This window comes from Poecile atricapillus, chromosome 2 (genome assembly GCF_030490865.1).
Source record: "Poecile atricapillus isolate bPoeAtr1 chromosome 2, bPoeAtr1.hap1, whole genome shotgun sequence".
NCBI classification, from domain to species: domain Eukaryota; kingdom Metazoa; phylum Chordata; class Aves; order Passeriformes; family Paridae; genus Poecile; species Poecile atricapillus.
Window position 1 is genome coordinate 50378700 of NC_081250.1, and position 26082 is coordinate 50404781.

A 26082-nucleotide genomic window follows, 5' to 3' on the forward strand; every position below is an offset into this window, starting at 1 on the left:
CTGCAAACACAGGTTGCTAGTTATTTTTTATCCCTGTCTGAGGGATATATTTTGTTTTAATTACATCTTAAACTGGTAGAAGCAGATCTGTTATTGAGATGGTGGCTGCCTCAGCAAATCTTTTACTGTGCAATTACAGTCATGTTGGCATTCAGATTCAGAACAGAAAAACATTCTCACACCCAGACTTCATTATTAACTCTGTTAATAATTACTATTAGCAACTGCCCTCTTCAAAGAAAGCCATAGAACTAGAGTTTGAAAGATTATGTTTCATTAGTTAAATATATTAGACATTTCCTTGAGTTTTTATGGTGCCAAAATGTTTTCAGAATTTCCTGTTCTTAACAGAACAGCCATCTCAGCTTTAACATGTGAAAAATGCTTTATTCTTGATATGTTCTACAATTTGGTGTTTGGCACATTTTTATAAAAGTACAGTGCGGGTTTCCCTTTGGAAACAGAATAAACTGTATATTATTTAATTATTATATATTTTATATATGCATAATTGTTATATACTGTATATATAATATATAATATAATTATTATAAACTGTGTATTATTTATACTTTAGCTTCACCTCTCTTCACACTAATTTGGCTTTTCTCATGAAAAAATAACACCTAACAAGACACAGTGCCTTCTTCTAAGCCCAGGAATGCGAAGCACGAATGAGCAGGAGCCATACACAACTCTGTGAAAGTGTTGCTACAGTGATGGAGGAGACAGTTTAGCCACAGGAAATACAAAACTGAAGGGAAGGACAGCCCACTAGAGTTCATTTTGTTGGAGCTAGCTACCACATCAAAGAGGTTGAGAATAAAGTTCTACCTCTTCATATTTGATAAAGAACTAAAGGCCTTGAAGAAAACAGTGTCAATATAATAAGTAACATCCTTCAGCCTGTAGCATTTGTTGCCTCTTACACAATCTTCAATCACCCTGTGTTCAAGGAAGAGTATAAGATAAAGGCAATTTAGAGCAGCAGTTTCTGAATTGCCTTCTTAGTTATATTGTGCTACAGAAACTATTGTAAAAGTTAAAGTAAACTAGCTGGCAGATGTGGTTATCTAAAAAAAATTATCAGATTTGGTGTGAAAACACATCTCACTCAACCAGACTGGAAAGAAATTAGAATGGAGATGTGGAGAGGGAGTTGCAGGTAACTTTTGTGAAAAAATGTTATAATGAATGACTTGAGAAAGGACAATACACACTATTATTATAAACCACCTGTCTGACAAATGATGAAAGAGGTCAACTGTTTATAAGAAATTTGTATTTTCTCCTCTCATCTAAAGCAGTCTCAGAAATTTCAGTCACTGTGAGTCACTAGTGAATATCAATCTGCTCAGGATAAGCAGGGATAAAAATGACTTCTGCATTTAAAAATTTTAACTTTTAAATGTGGTCAGAAGTCTTTTATATGGAGAATATATACCAGCCTGAGGAGAGATCATGAGAAGGATAGCTACCATTTAAATCAGATTTAGAAATAAAATATAGGAAGTTGGGTACATCACAAGATCAGGTAGATTTTACCACTTTAATATTTTAAGTGAAATAGAGTATATGTCCTATATCTCTCATCAATGAACACAGATTCAGCTGGATATAACAGGAGAGATTGTGCAGTAAGGATTTGACATGTAATTTTTAAATCATAGAGGAGGAATGGCTAGAGGATTATATACCTTTATTTCAGTAAATATGAAGACGATGAAATCTGGATATTTTATCGTCAACATTACAAATGTCATCCACAGGTTATCAGCATTAATTCAGACATAAAAGCATGATGCAGTTATTGCCTAAAAGCACGAAGATCATTATGAAGACAGATGTTGGGCTGAGAGAGACATTTAATTAGATGAGCTGGCTACATTACTGAATGAGTTACTATTTCTGCTTGATTTGACTAACAAATAGCCTCAGAATGTAGTCAACCACCCATTCTTTTGCAGGTTGCTTTTACTTTTTTTTTTTAGTTTTTTTTTTAGTCATCAGTGCACATGCTATTTAACTTCTTAGGCACTAGAACCTGGCCTCTAAATAGGATTGGTGGTAGTAATTGTGAAAAGAGTGTGTAAAGATATCTCATAAAAATCAGGCTGTAATTCCATTTCAAGCAAAAATTAGAGAAAGTGGTGCTTTATTCACAATAAATTTTTGTACAAAGGGTACTTTTGATGACTATCTTCAGGAAAGATAGAATCACAGAATCAATTAGATTGGAAATCACCTCTTATCTGTGAGCTTCTGACAACAAACACTTTTATGATGGAAAGATACCTTCAGCCACTGTAGATACTATTTCATTAGTTAGAAAGCTTACTGTGTACACATAAAAATTTAGGCAAAAAAAGTTGTAAGAATTGTTGAAAATGCTACCTTGACCCTTGAAGACTATTCTAAATAACATCATTTGTGATAGTTATCTTAATCTTTTATAAATCTTTTTTTTTTTTCAAAGAGGAAGCACATCCAAAGTGAAATGATATAGGCCAAAAAAACCTTAGGATCACAGAGCTCTGCTCTACTACAGCACTTCCTCAAGTTTCAGTAAACCTTTTCAGCCCCATGTCAGGGAAGCAGATAAGGTTAATAGATGATGTATTTTCATAAGCATGTTTCTCTGCTTGGTTATTCTGCCCTTTAAAATATGAAGCAGACTCTCTGAAGTCATATAAATAATAGTTTACCTGAGACCTTCAAAAGGGTGGTTGATGCCCTTGCCTTTGGCTGTATTTTCTTTACTGTGTCAGATAGGAACAAGAAGAATTGCTCTGTGAACAGTGATTAAAACAAAACAAAACAAAAGAAATCAAAAAAGGAAAGGAAAAAAGTGTTTACCACCCCCTGCCCAAGCTTTTTTCATGAATAAAAATGAAGCTGATAGAAACTGCAAGTGACGTGCAAGGATGATAAACCACTCAAGCAATGCGCCACAAAGGGTAAAGTACAAAATAATGCAGTTATCACCACACAACTTTGCAAATTTTCTATGGGAGCCATACACTGTTCTGTCAGAGGAAGTCAAGATTGATTTTTAAATCTTCCTCTTGACATTTGCCAACTGTTAAGTACTACCAGAAATTAATTATTGTTATTCAACCTTGTTTTGAACTTCAGGTGGGGTAGTTTAGCTTTTATTTATATAACAAAGTAGTAAACCTCATTTTGATTTTTGAGCTTTAATTCTTGCTTTTACTGTTATTGATGCTCGTTTAACTGTCTTTCTCTTGGGGAAGATTTTAAATCTTTTCATAGTATTATTATTCAGTAAATTTGTTCTGCCAACCAGATTTTCAGGTATGGGTATGGATATCAATAGATTTTTTTCCCAGATTCTCAAGTAAGCAGAAATCATAAAAAAAAAAAAAAAAAAAAAGTGGTCAAAATGATGTAACAGAGACTGAAGTCTACTTTAAAAATACATACTGACTCATCTTTCACAAATTACAGCCATCCTGCTTGCCTGTTTCCTACCCTCACAGTATGCTATCAGACTGATATAAGTCCCTAGCAACTTTGACATCTGATGCCATTTACATCAGAGTACTCCCCAAATTCCCTGGGTAACAGAAGTGATGGAACACAAAGAAGGAGTATCTCTCTGCTTGTACCACCTGCAACAAGTAGTAAGAAAATGACAAATACGTTAAGCTACAAATATATTATCTATATCTACGCCACCTTATCTATAAGCTACAAATACATTAGTTTTGTAGGCTAAATTGAAAAACCATCACTTATCTAGTGACTGGGTGGGAGTTTTCAATCATTTTTCATAAAATTTAGGATCCAATAACACAATTTGTTATTGTGCAAAGTCCATGACATGCTACAAATCATATGAATTAATGTAAGATGGGACTAATTATACAGAGACCATATGAACACTAGAATGAGATATTTTAGAATCTTGAAATCAAAAATAGGTGATTGTGGAAATATGTAACAAAAGAAACACCTTTTTACAGTAATCAACAAAACAGAATCTGGACATGCACCAGTATAGTAACAGAAAAAATTCATTTGCCTAAAGGAAGTGTTTTCTTAAGTTAACAATCTGAAATGAACATTATTACATTATTACTTTGGCTTTATTCCTTACTCTGGGAAAGTAATAATTCATATGGAGAAACACTGGAAAGTTGACTTCTATAAATGATGGCAATTTTGTTTAAATCTTTTATGATATTCATGCAAACACATGACAAATAAAAACACTGCTAAACCTTTTGGGAAAAAAGGGTCTGCTGGATTTCAGTAATGTTTTCCACATTCCTAAGCTTCTGTTTTCCATCTGATAGCTCCAACACAGACATGGAGATCATCATCTTCCTCTGTGGGATTCCTCATTGCAGAGAGAACTACAAAGTGGTGATGGAGGGTGGTGCCTATACAAACAAAGATCCATGAAGACCTTCAGCTCTCAAGAGAACCTTGCCTAGTTCCACCAGCTCTGCTTGCAGGACAGGCTCGAGATTAAATCCAGCAGTGAATGGAGGCTGGGCAAGGAAGCAGGGAGTCACAGCTGAATGCTTTAACTAGGATACAAAAAGAGCCGACATGGTCTTGGAGTGCTCAGGGCTGCAGCCAGATGAAAGGCCTCCTTCAGAAGACTTCACTGCTTCCCTGCTGAATCAGGCTGGGTCTCTGTGTGCCATGTTCTCCACTCCAGCATTTTGCTGGGAAGCAACTTAGTCAGTGTTAAGATATCTGTAGAAAAGAAGAGATCTGATGGCAAAGAAAGAGATGGTTGAAAGGAAAAGCAGTCCAGAGGAGGACTGGGTCCCAGAGAGTCTTTACAGATCACAAGATTGGCTAGGAATACCATAAGAATATTTCTGGTAAGGAGCTTTTGGCATACAGAGGATGGAGAACTGTGGTTCCACGACAGTGATACCAGTGAATATTATTTATCAGTGGTTACATACACTCTTCCCATCACATGTGCATTGAATATACAGTAAGACTATCATCAGGTTTTGCTAAATATTACCATGTTAGAAGCTATGCTACTGAGGATCATTGCAAGCTGACAAAGGCTTCCAAGCAGAGGGAAAAACAAACCTCATAAGCAAACCTGCTAACAACTATAGCTTTGTATCCACTAACCTCTAAATGATGTACTCTGCTTCAAATGGATACATTTAGTAAGAAAATTTTAAGGAACTTATCACAATTTCTTATGCATAACACTCGCTACTTTAGACCCAATTTTGCCTTCAAGTACCAGAATGCAGTTCTCATAGAACAAAAAAAAGAAAAAAAAAAAGTTACACCTAATTACTAGGAGAGAAAATGGGTGACATGCTGAGAATGGCTAACATCGCTGAGTTCAGCAAAGTTAACAAGGACAGGATTTCAGTGAGCATATCTCAGCTTCCTTGACTTTATCTTTTCATTGAGACAAAACAATTCTGAGTTCATTAATTCTGAGTTATTCCCCTGTTCTTTGTTTATTGCATATAATTTTTTTCTGTTATTGCAATTTGCTGCTTGCTAGGTTTTCATCATACTCTTTTACATGTGAATAATGCAATACATTTTGTCACTGATAACATCAAAATTCTTGCACACAGTTGAATACTGGTAGAGATTAAATTGAAAGGTACTGTTGTTTTCATATTATTAGCCTTTTTTTCCTAGGACTATGAGTAAAGAAGCATATTATCACTTCACTCAAAAATTACACATGTAGTAACTACATGTTTAATAGTTTTCACTGCTCTGAGGTTATAGAGTGCAGTGATCATCCATTGATTTAACTCAAATGGACAAATCCCATTGTACATTTTCTTTGCTTTCTGTTTTAGCAGAATTCTGTGGATATTAAAATTGTCATTATCTACCCACAGGCAGTTTCAAAATACCCACAGGCATCTTGCTTAGCTGCTGCTTGAGGCTTTGGAAAAAAGTAGTGCCACACAAAGCTGCAAAACCTATAATATATATGTATGGGAAAAATCTGTCATTTTGTGGTATTTCAACCTGTAAGACATATGCTGGAGGTCTAAAGCTGCCATTGGTGAAACAGTCTTAATGTTCCCATGAATTCTACATAAGAACTTGCTAGCAGAAACACATTGCTTAAGGCAGTGCTAGAGAAGACAGCAGGTTGAAAGATAAATGGGTCCCTGGGCTGAAACTGATGATTTTTCTTAAGTATGAGTGCTTATAGCACAATTTAATGAGCTTCTAGCAAAGGCTTTACAGTGCCAACTGGTAATATAATACCACTGTGGCTAAATACACACTGTGGCTTAAAAAGTCCTGATTCTAAACTGGGAAGAAAATTATGAACACATCTAAGTATCAAGCAAGTATTTACGAGATTATTTAGGGTAAGAGGGAAAGGAGAGTTTGCATCTTGCATCCCAGGACATGCCCAAGGAATACAGAAAAATGGTGCTGGCAAGTCTCAGAATTCTTGCATAATTGTTGGGAGACAGCACAGGCTGTGTTACTTATTACCTGTACTAATATGAAATTAAGGACATCAATTATAAACAAACAAACAAGGTATTCTTTACAAATTTAGGAAGATATACTGTGGCGAAAGAAATCTTAATAGTATTGAATATCTGACATCAGACCAGAAGGGTAAAACGAAACCATAATACAGAAAAATGTGAATTATTGAATTAACATTATTCTTCACTACTTACACAGAAGAATCACTCATGGCAAAACAATAACAAAATATATTCCACTGAGTAACAGTTTCAGTGATGTGAAGTAGCAGCTATTGTAGTGATCCTTCAAACTTTTTAGGGTGGGGTAAATTGTATCTGAGATCACCAAAAAAATTAGCAGAGAAGATTGTCAGGTTACATTCTCATACACCAGAATGCAAGTTCTTGGAATAAAACATTTAGATAAAAGGACAGTACTGTGGAATCCAGCAATGGAGACGTCTAGACTTGAAAACTGATGTTTCGTGTAAGAAAAGAAATGTGAGTCCCATGTACATAACATAAGACTGTAAAAAGAAAACTATGTGCTTAATCATACAGGATTAGTGAGACCTTTACTTATAGTCCTGCTCCTAGTTCTGTCTACTACACTCAAAGTCTTCCAATGAATAAGAAAGAATATATATGGCAAGTGGAGGTAAAAATTCCATGTCAGTCCACCTAATGCTAACAGTATAAAAATTCAAATTGTCTAATTAATAGAGACAAAAGTCTTATGAATAATAAAGTTAAGTTTCTAGCCTCTTGTGGCTACTTTTATGTATTTCCTTTTTATATATACTTTTATATATTTATATATGAAATTATATATACTTTTATATATTTCTAAATTTTTCTTTATTCCTAGCCTGAATGTTGAAAGTTGTACAACAGCCATCTATAGCTGCAGGTCATACAAAGGGCTACTGTTTGTTACATGGGGGCTTCATCTGTGGAATTCACTAAGAGGAAATCCATCCATCCATCCATCCATCCATCCATCCATCCATCCATCCATCCATCCATCCATCCATCCATCCCAGACACCACTCCACACATGGCCACTGGCAACTGTTATCCAAGGTACAGGTAAGTGAGGCCAACACAAAGCCTCTATCATGATTTCTCTCTCTAGTAATGGCAAAAATCACGTGTTTGGGCTACAAGTTTACTTTTAGAAAAAAAATAACACTAGTGAGTTCCAAAAGGTTGAAAGAACCATACAAGTTTGGTAAATTCACCTGTTGATTCACAGAACTTTCTTGTGTGCACAATGAAGAAATTTTTGAGGAGGACTTAATTTTTTGCTTTAGGTAGAAAACTGGTGCTGGGAACTGAAAGCTCCAGGTTGAAGGTAGGTATATTCATGATCGAAATAAGATACGTCTTTTTAACTTAGAAGAAAATTAACCACTAGTGAGCAATTATCTGAAGATTCAGAAGTTTTCTATATCTTGAAATTATTAGATGAAAATTGTCCTTAAAAAAAAGAAAAATAAGAAGAGAAAAGCTAAATAGGAGAAGATATCATTTATTAAGTATTCATGTAGTAAAATATTTTATTTTCTGTAATGCAAGGTTCTTCAGCTAAGTGGTTTTACTGGGTTGTTTGGACCATAATCCACGGCAATCTTTTCTTTGATTCCCACAGGTTGATTTAATTTGCCTATAATTCTAGTGAGAGATGTCTTGGAAAATTTAGCAAGAAAAAAGTCTTCAATTAATAGTATCCCTGCTTGGGATTTCCAAAGTACAGGTTGAAAACCTTAGAAATACAGACAGGAGGGACTATGGTGTGAATATTCTAATGCACTGCTGGATAACACAGAGCTTACTCTGATAATAATTCATTCACAGTTCTCAAAACCTGCAAGAAAGAATAATTTCCCTAAAAGCCAAAATGCTATGCACTAAAATCTACTAATAATAGGTAGGTTATTTTTCGCGTTATTACAAGTTTTCTTGTTTTATTCAAAGTTCTCATGAAGATACTTGTGTATATCCCTAGGACAGACTTTTGTCATAAGTTTTTTCCATTGAGTGGTCATCAGTAAGTTTTAGCAGGGAGCATTTTATTCTACTTTATCAATTATACAGCTATAGTTCAAAGGAATTAGTGCAAAAGGCCTGAATAATCAGAACATGAGGAAATAAATGACATAATGAAAATAATGATAGATTGGACTATGCCATGAGTATGTGCCAAAATGTTGGTTTTGTCTGTCTTCTGAAGACCAAGGAGAAGCAAAATTTGAATATTAACATTAACCATCTCAAGTTGACATTTATATTTAAGTCCCAGTATTATAATATAACACAGTGTCTGGGACCTTAAAAAAATATAGATGCATAGCCTGGATTCAGTTTTATCTGTATTTCTAATAACATGTATTTTTATCCAGTATTTCCAGAATGCCATGGCAAGAATCATGACAAGAATGCATTGTGTAGAAGTTCTGACACATCAGTATTCTGTTTTTTTAATTCCTGCCAGTCATTTTGAAGGCAAAACCCTTATATAATTTTTAAAAATTCATTTCCTAGTGTATTTGGCCTTTACATTTTCTGTTCTGGGGCTTCCTTCTAAAACTTTTCTGACCCAAGCCTACTATTTGTCTATAATTGCCATGAAATTAAAATATTTAGAATTCATTCCCACAGGAGCTGAAAATGGCTAATGAATATGACCACTGATCATACAACCAACTATCATGTAGAAGCACATTCAATAAAAAAAAACCAAAACACTTTGTAGCCCCTGCCATCAATCAATTACTATCGAAGGAGGGAGAAGTTGATCTAAATTTTCCTTTCATAAAAAAATAAAAGACAGATTTCTTATCATCAGATATCAGCATCAGAGCTCTATGTACATTCTTCTTTGATACAGCACTCACAATTTGTCCATATGCTCTACCCAATTAAAACTGTAGTAGAAACAACATGAACTTACCGAGTACACTATTTTAGACATGCACCAAATCTAACTTGTTCCATTATAAAAGCCTAGTAGTTGTGTAGAGGTCCAGGAGCAATATTCTGCTTTGGTATCTGGGTTTTTTTCCTCACTTAAAAGAACAAAATTATTGATCATATAGGATTCATTGATGAAGTAAGCCCTTTTTTTTTCCTATGTACAACTTTTTGCTCTCTGCCCAAAGGATTTAGCTTGTGTTTAAACCATTTAAACCATTAAGCCAACAGCTATGTGGCTTATATGTCTGTCCAGTTTAAAAATCTAGTTTCCTATTTTTAAGTCAATTTAGTCTTCATCCTGACATAAGATTTCTGTAGCTACAACCCACTGATATTTTTACAACAAAATTAGTAAATTTTGTAATAAAAGTAGCATTTCTATCTAGACAAGGTTTAGTTCTGCCAAGACAAGCACTGTTTAAGCCCCTCAAACCTTTTGTAAAACAATGCTTATGGGTTCTAATTCTGCTTTTAAGCCCACAAGCACTTGACTTTCTAAAGTTCTACACATTCCTTAACTCCTTCACTAAAAATTTTCTTTCTTTCTTTTCTTTTTCTCTTTCTTTCTTTTTCTTTCTCTTTCTTTCTTTCTTTCTTTCTTTCTTTCTTTCTTTCTTTCTTTCTTTCTTTCTTTCTTTCTTTCTTTCTTTCTTTCTTTCTTTCTTTCTTTCTTTCTTTCTTTCTTTCTTTCTTTCTTTCTTTCTTTCTTTCTTTCTTTCTTTCTTTCTTTCTTTCTTTCTCTCTCTCTCTCTCTCTTTCTTTCTCTCTTTCTTTCTTTCTCTCTTTCTCTCTTTCTCTCTTTCTTTCTCTCTTTCTCTCTTTTCTCTCTCTCTCTTTCTTTCTTTCTCTCTCTCTTTCTCTCTCTCTTTCTCTCTCTCTTTCTCTCTTTCTCTCTTTCTCTCTTTTCTCTCTCTCTCTCTTTCTTTCTTTCTCTCTCTCTTTCTCTCTCTCTTTCTCTCTCTCTTTCTCTCTTTCTCTCTTTCTTTCTCTCTTTCTCTCTCTCTCTCTTTCTTTTCCTTTCTCTCATATGCTAGGATAATAAATTATACATTTCAAAAGAGGCACAGACTTTCAAAAAAGTATTTCACATTACAGTGATTAGCAATTTCATTTTCCTTGACTGCTTGTACTTTGGTAGGATAAAATAAATGAGCCTATAGGTATACATCTGTTAGGTTTAAATAATACATGAAAATGACTGGTAGCTTTAAAAAAGGAGAAAGCATATTTTCAAGGACAGAATACTGTGTATTCAAATGTATCTCTAACATCAAATACTAGCATTGCACACTTAAATCAGGAACTTTACTTCTTTAGAAACATAATTATACTGTTCAAAGAAAACTACTGAAACTACTGTGTACTTTTATGAAATGATACAGTGCAACTATACTTTGCAGAGCACATTTCATACAAACTGCATTATGAAATGTACCACAGAGATAAATAATAGTTACACAGTCAACAAACAATAGCAGAGAGAGAAAAACGTTAAGTTATGGGAGATGGAGAAGAATATATTCTACAAAATTTGAAAGGAAGGTAGAGTCAGTAAGACAGATATAAAGGCTTTTCTAGAAGGCAACAACAATAAAATGAAGGTTTTCAGAAGAGCTAAAATAAGAGTATATAAATAAGATACACAAAGTTGCTACTGTGTAAGCAGATGAAGGAGAGGGAGTTACAGCCACAGAGTTAAAGTCATCATTTCTTTTCTGCCATTTTCTGACTAATGTTCATATGGCCAGTGAAACATTAGAAAGTTGAAACATGCTGACAACCACCAATATAAAAGTATAAAAAATTGGCATGACAAACCCAAGTAAGTGCTATCAATACTAAACATGCAAAATAAATGTCAGGGGTGTTATTTGACTAAACGCTGGAGTAGTTAACCTTTGATGCTATGACTGATCTAGACTGAAAATAAGAAACCACCAGAGTTTTCACCAGAGGAAAGCCAGGATGGTAAAAAGTCGTTACTGTTTGTGGAGGTCCTGAATCAAAGAATCAGATATTAATAAAAGAACAGATATTATAGCTACTGGCCCCTTGAGCAATGCTTCAGGTGAGTAAATTTAATACAATGGGCACCAAACCATGTAGGAGAGACCTTATCATAGTATTAGTACAAAATATAATCCAAAAAGGTAATGAGACCTTTAGAGAGGATAAAGGACAAAGAAACATCAGGTATTTTACAATGAACAGTGTTGAATCTGAGAAAGGAATAATTTTGTTTGTTGAGTTAATGATTTTGAGAAGGTCAGTTTCTGTAATAGCACCAAGTTAGTTTCTAGATGGAGTTTATTGAGCAACCACCAGAGGAACAGTCAGACAGAACAAAGATGTACACTACTGTAAAAACTGCTGAAATTGTGCTATTGAAAAGACAGATCAACCCCTCAATATAAAAGAGAAAGAGTACATATTGCCTTTCATGTTGAAGTGAAAAGGAACGTTATAGGAGTTGGATTTATTCTTTACCCCAGAATTCTCTGTAGGTTGGTATTCTTCTTTTTAGTAGAAAAGTGAAAAGACAGGTGAAAATAACAACTACCTTCACTAAAACTGACTGATTTTCCAGCTTTCTTTTGAAGAATAGGAAGTTAATAGATCAGGTGTATCAAGGTGTAGCTGTCCTTGTGCTTGTGTACAAATTGACTAGCACCATCAGCTTTAAAATGTCTAGAAAACTTTTCAGTCTCTTATGTTTTAGGAATTTGATCTGGAAGGAATCCAGAATTTGATAAATATCCAGGAGGATGGATCAGTAACATCCTTACACAAGAAGCAAACATCTTAGGTGAAAAAATTAGAAGTCTTTAAAAACTGTGAGGCTGAGTGAAATGAGCACTGAGATTACAATAGCATTGTTATTTGACTTGTATCACAAGTGAGTTGCTCCATATTTATTTTGGACTAATTTCCCTTGTTTGCTTGTTCATTAACTGTCTGAAATGAACAACATAAAGAAAATTTTGCATGGAATTTCAATATGGAATAAGTCTTTCCTTTAGATGATAACTTTCCATATAATGGATTTAATGCAGGGGTTATTTAATGATTTAAATTTTGGAAATCAAGCTATATTAATTTTTAATATGTAATATGTAATGTGCATTACGTCTTATTCACCAGTTCTTCTCAAAAACTTTGAAAGCATTTCCCCTGCAATTACCATATAGTAAGCAGTAGTTAATCTATCAGTCACAGTTGAGTCAGTATTTCTGAATCACATTTCATAAAGTTGCCTTAGAAATGACCATGTAAATCTGTGAGAAAATAAGGATGAACAGATAAAAATAAACCGAATAAATCCTTCTACAAACTTGTTTGAATCAATCCCTGAACAAAAGCTAGAATGGATTATATGAAATCCATACAGGGTCATAAAGATTAATCACAACAATCGCAATGTTGTGACATGAAAAATTGTAAGAAGGACCAATGAAAGCTTCTGCTTAGATTAAAAAAAATCTGGCTGATAGAGTAACTATTTTTTTTTGCCAAAATAGAAAGTTGAAGTCAAATTAACTGCTGCTCTCTATCAAGTCTGTCTTAACAATGAAACTTATCACAATGACAGAAAAATAGAGATGTTATTGGCAGAATGTTTGTACAAATGTACAAGCAACATTTATCTTTTCAAGAAATGAGAATCAACAGCTATCTTTTTCAAGAAATAAGAATCAGATTTTTTTCCAAGGCACAAAATTATCTCTCTCTCTCTCTATATATATATATTCATTTATATATATACAATCCCTAGAGAAATTGTCTGCTTTTGTTATGTCATGTCTGTTCAGTTTAAATTCTTTATCCAAGGGTCCTTGCAGGCAGTTGTAAAGGCTTTTGAATGCTAGGTATAATTACAAACATAACATTTTTCATTTCTAAGCACTTATTTGTACTATGGGATTAAAATCTCTTCTCCAACTCCCACAGCAGAAAAATGTTGTATTAATTGGCAGTGGAACACTGAGTTTCTTATTGACCAGCATTGTTCCTTATAAGAAAAATGTATAAATTTAATGAGTATTCCACTGAAAAAAACCCACCAAAGTATCTGCCAATGTAAAATGCATAGACATCATTTGTATGCTTTTTCTAGAAATCAGAAAGTAGACTATGATCGTTTATCTCCCTCACTCACCTTAAACCTAGTAACAAACCAGCTGCTTGGGTTTGTTTGGCTTCTGCCTTGGCAAATTTTCACCTTTTTTTTTTTGGAAATATGCACAAAATTGGTGTGCAGTTGGTATAGGGTACCAACAGGTACAGGTACAGCCTGTGGGCAGAAGCTGGCCTAAAAGATACTTCTGCAAGGCTTCTACATTCTCCTAAGCAAAAATTAGGCAACTAACAAAGTACAACCAATTAATAGAGCCTGACCAGGCAGACATTTCTCTGTCTCCATATGTTCTCTGAGACAGAATCATATCTGTTTCTCCTACCACAGTCAACTGAGATGGAAAGGAGGACATGAGAAGCCTTGCATGTTATACTGCTTCTTCTGCTGCCATTCTGAATATTGATCACCAAACTGAGACCCACCACAGATGGGGACAATCACTTGAATACATAAACACACGTGGCAGGAATTCCAGAGGTGCTAAGCAATCAAACTGGCTTTGGCTTCACTGAGAATCTTCTAATAAATAAGTACCTCTCTCATTACATATATTATTTAATATAGCTTTAGTAGTCATAAAATGTCTGAATTTCTTAATCTCTCATAATAGCAAATGGCCAGTTTTACTGGTGCTTCAGAATGTTTTCTCAACTAACAACTTTAGACCTCTGATGCTACAGCAAAAACCATAGCCCAATAATAAAAGAATAGAATTACAGAATGGCTTGGGTAGGAATAGGAATTTCAATATTTTTATTTTCATTACTTTTTATAAGAAAGTTGCACAGAATGTAACCTTATTCCTCAAAATTGAGAATATTTTTTTAACAGAAACTGAAAGAACTAAGTGCCAGTAAAAAATTTGTTGCAAATATAAAAGTATAGATTTTATATAAAATTCTGGGAAAAATGTTATAACCATGATATTTTCTCTTTTCTTTGGTGATATACTTCACCACTAAAAAGTCTTAGAAGTTAGAAACATATTTATTTGACAGTTATAAATGAAACATTGCTTCATTAAACATTCCTCTAAATTAACAAGTCTTGTAAAAATAACTTTACTTTTGGGATCACTCAGCTAAGGCTCCACCTTATGTTATTTTTAATTTTTTTTTTTTTTATATATATTTTAGCAGGAAAAATAGAGCACATTTACTGCACAGATTAATTATTTTCCTACTGGTAAAATCCAATTCTCTTCATATCTGTCCTTATCTAGACCTCTATTCAAAATTAATTTGCTTTCTGAACCCTCCTTTTTAAAAACAGCTAATATTATCTAATCCACTGATGTCATTTACAGGGAAAGAATGAAGACCTGTTTACTGAAACCTTAAATTAGTTAGTTAATTTAAACTATCCTTCCAGGAAGGATATCAAGGATTAAGCAAGTAGCATCTGATACATATTCCTCCAAGGATTTTTGATCTTTCCAATTTCTTAGAAGAAATCTGGTTAGGTTTTAACTCAATTTCTCATCAAGAATTGCCACCTGCTTTTAATTTGACGCACAACAGAGATCTGCAGGCTCACGAATACTATAATGTATCATAAACTTTTTGTGCATTAGTTCTAAATCTATTCAACATAATGCAGAAAGGAAGACCAATTTAACTGGAAAATAGATTTGATGTGGAACTGGAAAAGCTGAGTTCAAATCTGCGTCATCCTGGTCAACCACCATGTGGCCCCAAAACTACTCATGTGCCTACAGAGAAACTTATACAGAAAAACACCCTCTAGCTGCTTCACCACCTAAAGTTTGCAAGCAAGGGAAAAACTGAACCTCTCCCCACTGTCTCTGTTATCAAACTCTTCTTCATCCTCCAACTAATCATATCATGTGCTCAAATACAACACAATGATTGTGTGTTAAGTTCTCCCCTTATTATGACATACATGTATCATTTGAGATATTTCAAGGCCATAAAATTCTGTCTACATTCATCTCAATACCTTGCTCAGTATTTTGTCTGTGGTTAGTCCCATTCTTTGATGCTATGTCTGCTTAATTAGGATACACAGATACACAGAATTCAAGTCCCTCCCTCGTGAGTCCATGCCAGCCCCACAGACAGAGCCACAAAGCTTAGGGTGTATTAGCACGTGTAAATACTGTAAAGAATATAGGCCTTAACCTTTTTCTTGATGCATTTTATTTAAAGGAAGAGGTCATGAGAAACAACAGAATACTGGGATACTCAGGAATTTAATATTGCTGGCTAGAGAAAAGCACAAAACAAATAAGGTGAACCTGTTCTATCCAATGTGCTGGTAGCAGAAATGGATTTGACCACATTTATTTACCTTTAGGTGGCACTGGTTTATTCTGCAAAATATCTGTGAAATCAGTGTCTAGGAGAAATGTGATATTGAACAGGAAATAACACCTTCCTCAATGAATATACAGTCATTTTTTGAAAGCGTCTAATCATTAGCAAACAGTCACTACCAGCAGAAATACTGAAATAAGCACTTATTTTTGAGAAAAGGAAGCTGGAGAGATACAGAGACAGTATTAAGCCTAATGCACATATCTAGACATTATTGCTATTACTAATGATTTCCAGTGATGGCATAGAAAACTCTTCTTTTTTTTTCATGTTTTAAAAAGCAACCTAAAACTACTACAAGGCCACTTCTAATCTACTAGACTTATAACTCTATTTCTTTAGGCTCTCACTAGGTATGAATATTCTGCATGAGTTCAGTATGCTCATTTAAAATTTTAATGATTTCTGAAGAAAAAATAAAGAATGTAAATCCAGCAGGAACTGTACAATAAGGCAATTTCTGCTAAAAATCAGGCTCCATCCACAAGTAGCTATACTTATTTGTAGCAGTGTTTTATGCAAGATAAACAACTTTTTCTGGAGACTTTATTTCTTGCCTGTACAAATGGACCCAACATTTTAGTATGACAGATATTTGTTCAAAATTATTACCACTGAAAGATATTGCATGATTATGAAATGGTTATTCTATGGTTTAACTTCTTTGTAACATATCCTGTAGAAATTCTAGTAATCCAACAGGACTGGCTGTCGTCCAGATGCACATATTTCTAATGAATGGGTTACATTTACTTATAGCTTAGTACCTGAATACAAATTCAGAGCTGCAGTCACAAAACTGGTCATAGTCATAATTGTACTGTACAGAAAGAAAATTCCTGCAAGAATTGTTTTTCTAGTATCTGGAAAATATTAAGAGCATATGCCATTATTACTTATTACAGCATTATGTCATACCTATCAAATATTAACATGCCTACTAATTATAGAATATAATCAAATCTATTACAATCAGTAGTAGGCAGACAGTCTACTTGTTTGGATTATAATTATCCACTTTCTTTTAGGGGGAAAAATAGTAGAAGTATTATTATTCATATCTGAGAGGTTCATAGATAAATGCAAATGAGAAGATGATGCAATTTAAATCTTATTTAAAGATTAGTAGTAATACAGACAGTTCCTGAAACTTCTTTGCACTGGTTAAATTTTTTATAAACTTTAAAATTGAGAAAGCAATCTGGTTTCCTTTACTTTTGAGAATGAATGTACAGAGACAGTTTCATAAAGAATAGCAGCACTGTTCATCCAAGAGAAGATATCTTAATTGCTTAAAAATAAGCAATCTGCATAATATATTAACTTTTTCAGTTATGAACTGATGAAGAGCAATAAGTGATGAATAACTTGAGAGAGTTGTCAAAGCAGTTTGACTTCAGAAGTCAGTTGAGTAACTGGGGAGCCAGTTTCAACAGTTTTATTATAGGATCAGGTAAATATTTAGCATCTACTCTTGTGAGAGTATAAATTTCATGTCCAAGAGAGAGCTTTGTGGATGTTTGCTCAGTGCTCTCATGTTCCCCACAGGAGAATGAGAATAAAATAATAATTATGTATGAACGTAATACAATCTGCACATTCAATCAAGTCCCCTGAGCAAACTAATGCATGTAAGAAAACACAAGAAATTAGTTTCCACACAAAGATTTTGCTCATGACTTTTATAAATTATAGATTACTCCTTTTGATTAAGCTGTTCCCATATTAGTCATGCTGCAGCAGACAGCAAAAAAAGCAAAGGTTTTGTCAAAACAACTTGTAACATTATTATCAACTTTTCTTCGAATCCTTTCCCTGCTAATCTTACCAGATAAATAAAGATTACCAGGTGTGTGCCTTGATGGCAGGAACCCCTGTAACTTGTTTCTTTTTTTTAATGCTTGCAGGATCTAATCACCATTTTATCCTGTCTTTCTGTTGTTGTCTTGGGGAGTCCTATTCTAACTAATGACAGCTGGAAGATCCAGCTAATTTCTCGATGGTAGCAAAGATTTGATTGCACAGACTCTATTAAATTTTTCAAGTTATTCAAATATTTCCAGCTGTGTGCAAGAGACAAGGTTTCTTAACACATGGAAAACCCCAGTTTGTTAAGTTTTTAATATTTCTTATGCTTTCTTTTCCCTGATTTTAGCAATGTTCCCCCATCCCCTTTTTTGAGCATAGAGATTTTTTCATAGCAAAAAAATATTGCAAAAATACTAAGATATAATTGAAAAAGAAAGCTAATTCAACTGTTCCTGTTTTGTGGTTAGCTCTGTAGAATTTGTAACCTCCTAGCTGTCTACTGATACGTGTTAACAATATGGCAGTTGTCACTGCGTACTCTGGTACATAACTGTGTGCAAGTGCCACAGTATTAAAAGCCTTGTCATCTGAGGTATAATCTCTGCCTACAAAGTCACCTTTCTGGACTGAGGTGGATTATTATGCAAACACACTTGAATCTCTCTCATTGGAAGGAACCTTTTACCTCCATTTCCAAATAAAACTTTGTATGGTTGCAAAAAGGTGTGGGGAGAAGAAGAAGAGAGGGAGAAGGCATGTGTGGGAAGCACCTTCCAGCCATACCATCAGGAATATCTGCAGGCTGAAGCCATGGTGTAGTTTCAGCCCTTCCCCACTACATAACTTCTTTTTTGTGAATTCGAGTTGGAAAAAACTCAGCAGCAAAGCAGGTTTTGCTTCCAGTCAGGACATTGTTATATCATCTCTTCCTCATGCAGAGCCCTGCTGCGTGATGTCTGTCTGTCTGTCTAATCACTGAACTGGCAGAGGGAGGGGAAGAACAACAAGAAAGGGCAAATCCTAAAGCTAGTGTAAAGATCCAGAAATGAAAAACTTTAATACTATTTGGTATGACGACTTTTAACTCCAAGGAAAGTTAGTCTTGCTGCCAGCTACATTGTGGCCATATTTATGTACCAATATGCTTGCTGTGTTCTGTTATTTAGATGAACTATTTCAAATTTTGGCAATCAAAAATCAGTTGACAGAATGTGGCTGTATGGGATTAAAGCTGAATGCTGGCACTCTGTCATACAGAGTGTATCCCCACAGCAGGTAAGTAATAATCATCCAGAAATGTTCAGCTGCATGTATCTGATTACTTAAATTAATCTTTAATGTGAAATTATTCTCAAAAACTGGCATCTAATTCATCTCACTGTGCTACAGAGAGAATCACACTGTTTACACATTCATAATAGAAACAGCCACATGAAAATTTTTCATTTCCCTCCCCCATTTTTTCACATGGAACACAGAAATTTTCATTAAAACTGGCTTATGTGATCCATAATCTCCAATGGCAAATTTGACACTATATTTTGAAATCATTTTAGTATTACCTCATTGTGATTTTGTGATTAAAATCCATAATTCTAGCCATAATAAAGTCAGGAAAACTTTGGAATTCTCTGAGACTGCTGGGATAAATCAGTTGTGAGTAATAATTCCTGTTCAATGTCCTGTGCTTAAATCTGAAAGTACAACAGTACCATCTGGACTGTAACAACAAGTTAGTTTGTTAATGTTAAGTAAAGAAGCTGGAAAGAGACCTGTGCTGTCACAAGCAATGCAGCATGTGGATCACTGTGACTACAATGCAAATTCCATTGCTAATGCAATTATAGGTACTTAAGAGACAGAAATAGAGATGATTATTTTTTTTTCTCAGTAGGATTTTAACTGCTTATAATTATACATACCTGCATGAAATTATATACATTTATACTATTTAAGTACTGGTAAAAAGAGAACATTCCTTAGCTTTGGTGTTTCCCTGTAATTAGATCTCAGCTTGCAATCTTTGCAATTAAAAAAATGTTCATGTGAGGAGGAGAAGACAAAATAGAAGACACTGGTTCAACACTTGTATCTTCCAAGTACAAGTGTAATACTCTAACATCACTATTCTTCTCATATTTTTCAAAACTGTTGAAAATAAAATGCAGAAACCTTTTCCATGTCAGGTCAGTGTTTAGCTTGGCATAATCTGGGACTTTGGAAGCAGTTACCCTCAGGCAGGTGCAACCTAAAAACTCAGTAACTTTTGTTATGTTCTTACTGAGAAAACTCTCCCCTCCTTACTAACCACTCTGGCTAATGATGAAAAATGCCACCATTTACAACTTCACCTTTTTGTCCCCTGAAGCAAATGGCTGAAGCCTGCAGTAAGAATAATTCAATGTGACAGCTTATCTTTTTGCCCAGTGGGGTCTTTACTGAGGTGCGGCTATGAAAGCAATTTCCATGTTGATGATGACGACAGAAGCCTTTACAATTCAGATCCAAACTAGTTTAAAAAAGCAGGAGGATCCCACTATGACAAGCCACAAGTATCTCCCCCTGTCAAAGGAAGTGAAATTGAGTTGATATATAGCACACATGGTACTTGGATTCCTTAAAAGAAAGCCACTTAAAAATGTTATATATAATGGCATATTGTTGCAGAATTGTTTTTAAACTCTTATTTTCCAGTGTTAATAAGCCAGCCATGAAAATTTAGTCGGATCTAAAGCTTGGTATTGTTGCTTCTCAGCCAAAGGGTTTGCTCTAAAGTGCAAAATAACAGGCAATAAAGTTGGTCATGGTCAAACTTGATTACATCTCAATCATTGAAAAAAAAACAAAGCCAACCCTACGAAAATTCTTTGGATACTTTTTTAATTTCCTGTGACTTTACAACTGTTACTCTGATTGCAACACAAACTTCCTGTGCTTAAAAAGCATAAATGTAACACATACAGTTTTAACTTTTATGGGGATGATATCAGTGCCTAAGGTAGTAGAAGAAAGAGACTGAGAATATATTCTCTTATATAAAGAAAATATAAATACATATCTATGTAAATATAGATAAAACATTTCTATTTATGCCAAACTCTGTTATGATTACAGATGTTTATGTATATATAATAAACCTAATATATAAGACACAAAAATATAAAAAGCATATCATAAAAGGCCACTATATATAACTATTATGTGGCACATTCTACCAGATGTAAACTTCCAAAATAAGCTGCTCAACATACAGGAAGCCTTAAGTCATGTATTTCATAAATGTATAATAAAGCTTTGATACTAGTTAACTTTCACTGTGAATTACTTGTAATTACACCATAATATATTTCAAAACTTAATTCTGATTAACTTCACTATAATAATGGATTTTTTTCTAATAGAAACAGGCCTAAATGTTTTCAGTCATTGAGATCAATACAAATTGTTGTGTAAGATTAAATGTATCCCTTGGAGGAAAAACAGAGACTTAATAAGCTGTATCTTCATGTCCTTTCTTTCAAGTCAGTTTACATTTCCAAAACCATATATTCAAAATAAAACCAAGTAATTCAAACTGACAAACACTGACCACATAAATTCTTTTTAATTTCAGGTATGTGTGAGGAGAAAGAACATACTTCATCCCTACAACACCAGCTTGTCACATGCTCTTTTCATTATGACTTCAACCTTCAACAGGTCCATGAGGAAAATCAACATAAAGTGGCCTGACATGCCAGAGCCACTCAGTGGTACACTGCAAAGCATGTCCTTTAACACTGACATTACTACCCTGGTATACTGGGTCTGCCTGGGATGGAGTCACTAAATTAATCTTCTTCCCAGCAGTCCATGGGTGTTATGTTTCCCAGCTGTGGCTAAAACCATGCTGGTACCAGCCCACAATTTTGGCTGCTGCTGGACAGTGCTTGTGCAGAAGCATCAAGGCTTCTCTCACACCCTTTCCCTTAAAGTCTGGGAGGAGGGGGTGGGTAAGGGGTTAAACAAGGACATAACTGGGGTAGCTGAGCCAAACGGAGACTTTGGAAGCAGGAACTTTTGAAGCAGTTTCCCGTGGGAAATCCCATACTGTACAACAGCATGCCCAGCAATAAAACCTCAGGGAATGGAAGAGGAAAGGAGTATGTTTAGCGTTATAGAGTCTGTCTTCCAAAACAACCAGTACATGTGCTGAGGTGAGGCTCTGCTTTCCAGAGAGAAGCAGGACACTCATTTGCTGATGCAAAGCAGTGAACAAACTTCTCTTTTTGCTTTGCTTACATGTGCAGCTTTTTCTTTTCTTATCAAATTGTCTTCTTAATCCACCAGTCTTTTTGCCTTAAGCTTTTCTCCCCTTCTCTCAGGACAGGGAAGAGACCTAAAGGTAGGGTGGGTGTTTGGATGCTGGTCATGGTCAACCTACCACAACTCATTTTGTGCAAATGGATACCTGCATCTCAGGACAAGGTGTTTTGCAAGACCAAAGCAGTATGTTATATTTTATTTTTTTTTTTTCACAGTAGCATCTATCTCTGAGAGTCTCTTAAAATAAAGCAGAAAATCAAGAGAACATGCATTTCTTTACCACAACTATGCAGATATTTGCTGATGATATCCAAAATTACTGAGCCAATAGAATATCTATCCTTGGAGGTATACAAAGCTCAACTGGTCCTGAGCAACCCGATGTAGTTTTGAAGTTGACCCTGATTTTAGAAGACATGAACTCTAGTAGCTGGTTATTCCCTGAATTTTTCCAGGGTTCTCTGATCTAGTATTCCTTGCTTCTTTTAGAGTATTGTTTGAAAAAGCCATTTTCAGCTTTCCAGCAGGCTTGCAATGGCTTTAATGTAAGGTAATTTTCATGATAAGCCAAGCTGCCTACATTCAGGAGTTGGGTTACTTGTTCTTTCTGTCTTTCCTGGTATTTTCTTTTTTTCACCAAAAAAGAAACCATTAATCAGAAACAACAGAAATGAATACAGGTAAGTGGTTGAAAAGGTAGTGCCAAAGCGAAAGGCTGCCCTTACTCTCAATTACTCTTAGACTGGAAAAAACCAAACCCACTATGCATTGCTGTAATTAAGTTTGAGCATTTCAGTGATGTGCAAGCATGCGGACCTGCTTTAGTCCTTTGAGGGGCACAGGGAAGCCAGAACGGGCTGAAGCCAGGAGCCACGACTTCTAGCTGCAAAATGGTCTCCATAAGAGTCATCTAAGAAACAGATAAAATGTGTGAGGAGTTTCCTCTATTCAAGGCAGCCATATTATTGACATATAGGCTGGGCCTGACTTACAAGAACATTTCACCTCCTTCTCTGCTGATGAGTGGAGAGATTTGAGCACTGCACCCTACAGAGTTTACAATTTAAAGCCATCATCTCCATCACCTAAGCATGGTTTCCACTGCTAAAAAGGTAGGGCCACCTTGACACGATCACTGGCATTGTCAGGACCATCTTTTCTGGATCACTGTATATTTTCAGAAAAGTAAGGATGTGTCAGTGTATCAGAGTATGGGTGATCTCTCCACAACTTACCTGTCAATAATGGCACACATGTCAATGGTGACATTGGCAAAGCTTCCCAGCTCGCCTTGCTCCACTGCATGCAAATCCACCAGCTGATCATCCACATGAATACTTTGCATGCATCCTTGAAAAGAATGCTCAAATAGCGAGTGATCCGAGTCATTCATCTGGACAGGAAACCCTGCAGAGAAGCAAAATAAAGAGCGTTATTAACCTCATCTACTATGAATTCAGCCAGGATTTTTTCAAATGAAAAGAAACACAGGTTTCCTGGATGAGGGTAGAAAAAAGGCAGTGTGATAAGGAAATATTATAAAGTTATTAATTTACATTGCCATGTTATTGTTTTAAGTAACTGTCAACTACCTGAAAGAATTTATACAGTACAGCTGATGATTCATTAATTTTTGTCTAAAGGATGGAAGTTTTTTGCTACCTTCTCCTCCAGTCCTCTCTACTGCTGCTTCTTATTCCTTCTTTCTGATACAAATATTCTTGGAGTAGGAAAAGGAATTGTCTCCTTGCTATATTTTAGAACTCTAATTTCTAATTTCTAATGATTTTTCACATTCTAATTTCTCTGATTTTTCTGACTAAAAGTGCAGCCATGAAGGGAATTTCCAATTCAGTCTTCTCTAGAACTAGGTTTCCAGTCTTTGTCACTTTGTCTTTTTGTCCATGGGCAAAGAATACTTGTGCAGAATATTTCTGTAAAACTGAAAATAATCCTAAAATCTAATGTCCTGAATGACTTCTGAGGAATCTGAGGACATTCTGTAGTATTTTCAGTTTTTCCTGAATACATTCATTTTCTTGTGTGTTTGAAGGTGGTTTACAAGAGATGAGAATGACTTAATGTCTGTCTCAGGCTAAAAGGCAGGGAGACAGAGCATGTGTGTATGCAATTGTTTAACTGAATAACCTTCAGTGTATTTTTTCAATTCAATGTCAGTTTAGCTGAGAAAAATGTCCTTGATAAAACTGGAGAGATTCATTAACTACTTAAAAGTCTTTACCAATGTACTCCCGGAAAAAGACAGAATCCATTTAAGGTGGGAGCAGGAAGGAAGAGCGAGGGGGGAGCAACAGTTTATTGAAAAGAAAAGAAGCTAAAATCCTGAAAAATTCATAATGGTGTTAAAGATTTCAGCTAGGTAGATGTCAGCCATACAGTAGTTGTCTGACAAAGGTAATACATTTGCTATGGTGGCTAAGACAGATTTTACTGGTCCCATTCCTCCTCCCACTTTTCTATCCACCTTACCAATCTCCAATGCCTTATGACCTCCTCAATGCCATTTGTGAAGAAAGGAGAATAAAAGATTATCAAACTGACATTATTTGAACAGTGGCAGAAAAAAGTGATGAACCTAATTTTAAATTTTGTTCCTGAAAACAGTTTTTCACATGTCACATAAATAGTTGAATTGTCTGAAAAAGAGGGCAACAATTAGAGAAATAAGCAACAGGTGTTTGAGGTCAGATGATGCCTAATATAACACCTATTACTAAAAATCCTCACAATTAGATTTCATATAAATCTTTGCCAAAATCTAATTAAGATACATTTTAACTAAAAGGCTTTTCCAGGGATTTCATATAATCATTAATATTTTTATAAATTTTCTAAAGTGATCCTGCCCATCAGCTAAATTTACTTTTGGTAACTTCTAAATTTCCCTGACTCACTTCAGTAAGCAATCACTTCGGAGTTCACTGGTGGTGACACAGAATTAATCAGGGATGCTATAGTAATTAAGCTGTGACAATGCTAAAAGTTAGTTCTGACAGGTATCTCGAGAAGCTGGGCTTGCCTTGAGGTTGTATCACCTCTGGAGTAAAATTATGACACTAGTGCAGGGAGCCATAAATTGCTATGAGACACATATATAACCAACATGTTCAAGGGAGAGGGAAAAGATCCTTGGGAATCCCCCAAATTCTTAACTAGTGCATAATAACATCATCAGATCAAAAGCCACCTCCCAAGAAAACACCAACCAACCAACCAACCAACCAAAAAAAGCGCTAATCATGGACTGTAGGAATTGTTATTTTGTACAGGCAGAAAAATAAAGTTGTACAGACATGACCTATATTATCTTTCCAGCATGGCATTGGCTAGTGACCTATCTGATGAAAAGAGGGACAGGTCTTTCAGAAACCTGCCTCTTACTTTCTTTAAGTTGTTCTTTCTAGTGACTGATTAAACCGGTTTACATGAGGCTTTACAGCCAGCAGTAGAGAGAGACAAAAGTGCAAGTTAGTTTTGTGCTCTTTGGTGGATGCAAGCACAATATTTGCATGTATAACCAGGCACTTTCCCCAGTTATATTTAAACAGATTACACTTTCAGTATAATTTTTTGCTTTAAACTATCACTGAACCCTAGAACTCTTCCCAAGCAAGAATCCCCAAAACAACACAAAGCATATTTTCATTTTAATCTTTAGTGCAGTACCAGAGCAGGGCAGGAAACCTGCAAATCACCTTTGGGTTCAGAGCACTTCCACAATTCCTTTTGTTTAAATATTAAATTCAGTGTTATCAGTACCAGGGTAAACAGTAATATTCATGTAAACAGTGCAAAGCCAGGGAAATTATACAGATAGATGTGAATATAATGAAAGATTATCCACCATCCTACAAACACTAACTGAAAAATAAGATCAAAACCAAGAGCTATAATTCACTGTTCACACCAAAAAGAGTAGGAATCAAATATCTAAGTTAAAAATGTATTATTAGATTTGACAATTTGAGACCATTCCAGAGCTAACCACATGATTCTCAGCTTCACTGCATCTGAAGTATGCACAATATTAGTG

The 26082-nt window shown here is 35.0% G+C and overlaps 1 protein-coding gene across 1 annotated transcript in view; it reads right to left on the reverse strand.

Moving 5' to 3' along the window:
* CNTNAP2 (contactin associated protein 2) overlaps positions 1-26082 on the reverse strand; it is a 1026949-nt gene that overhangs the window by 372889 nt on the left and 627978 nt on the right. Inside the window, exon 10 of the mRNA XM_058833182.1 lies at positions 23264-23435. Coding sequence (XP_058689165.1) covers positions 23264-23435 — 172 coding nt within the window. The remainder of the gene's footprint in view (positions 1-23263; positions 23436-26082) is intronic.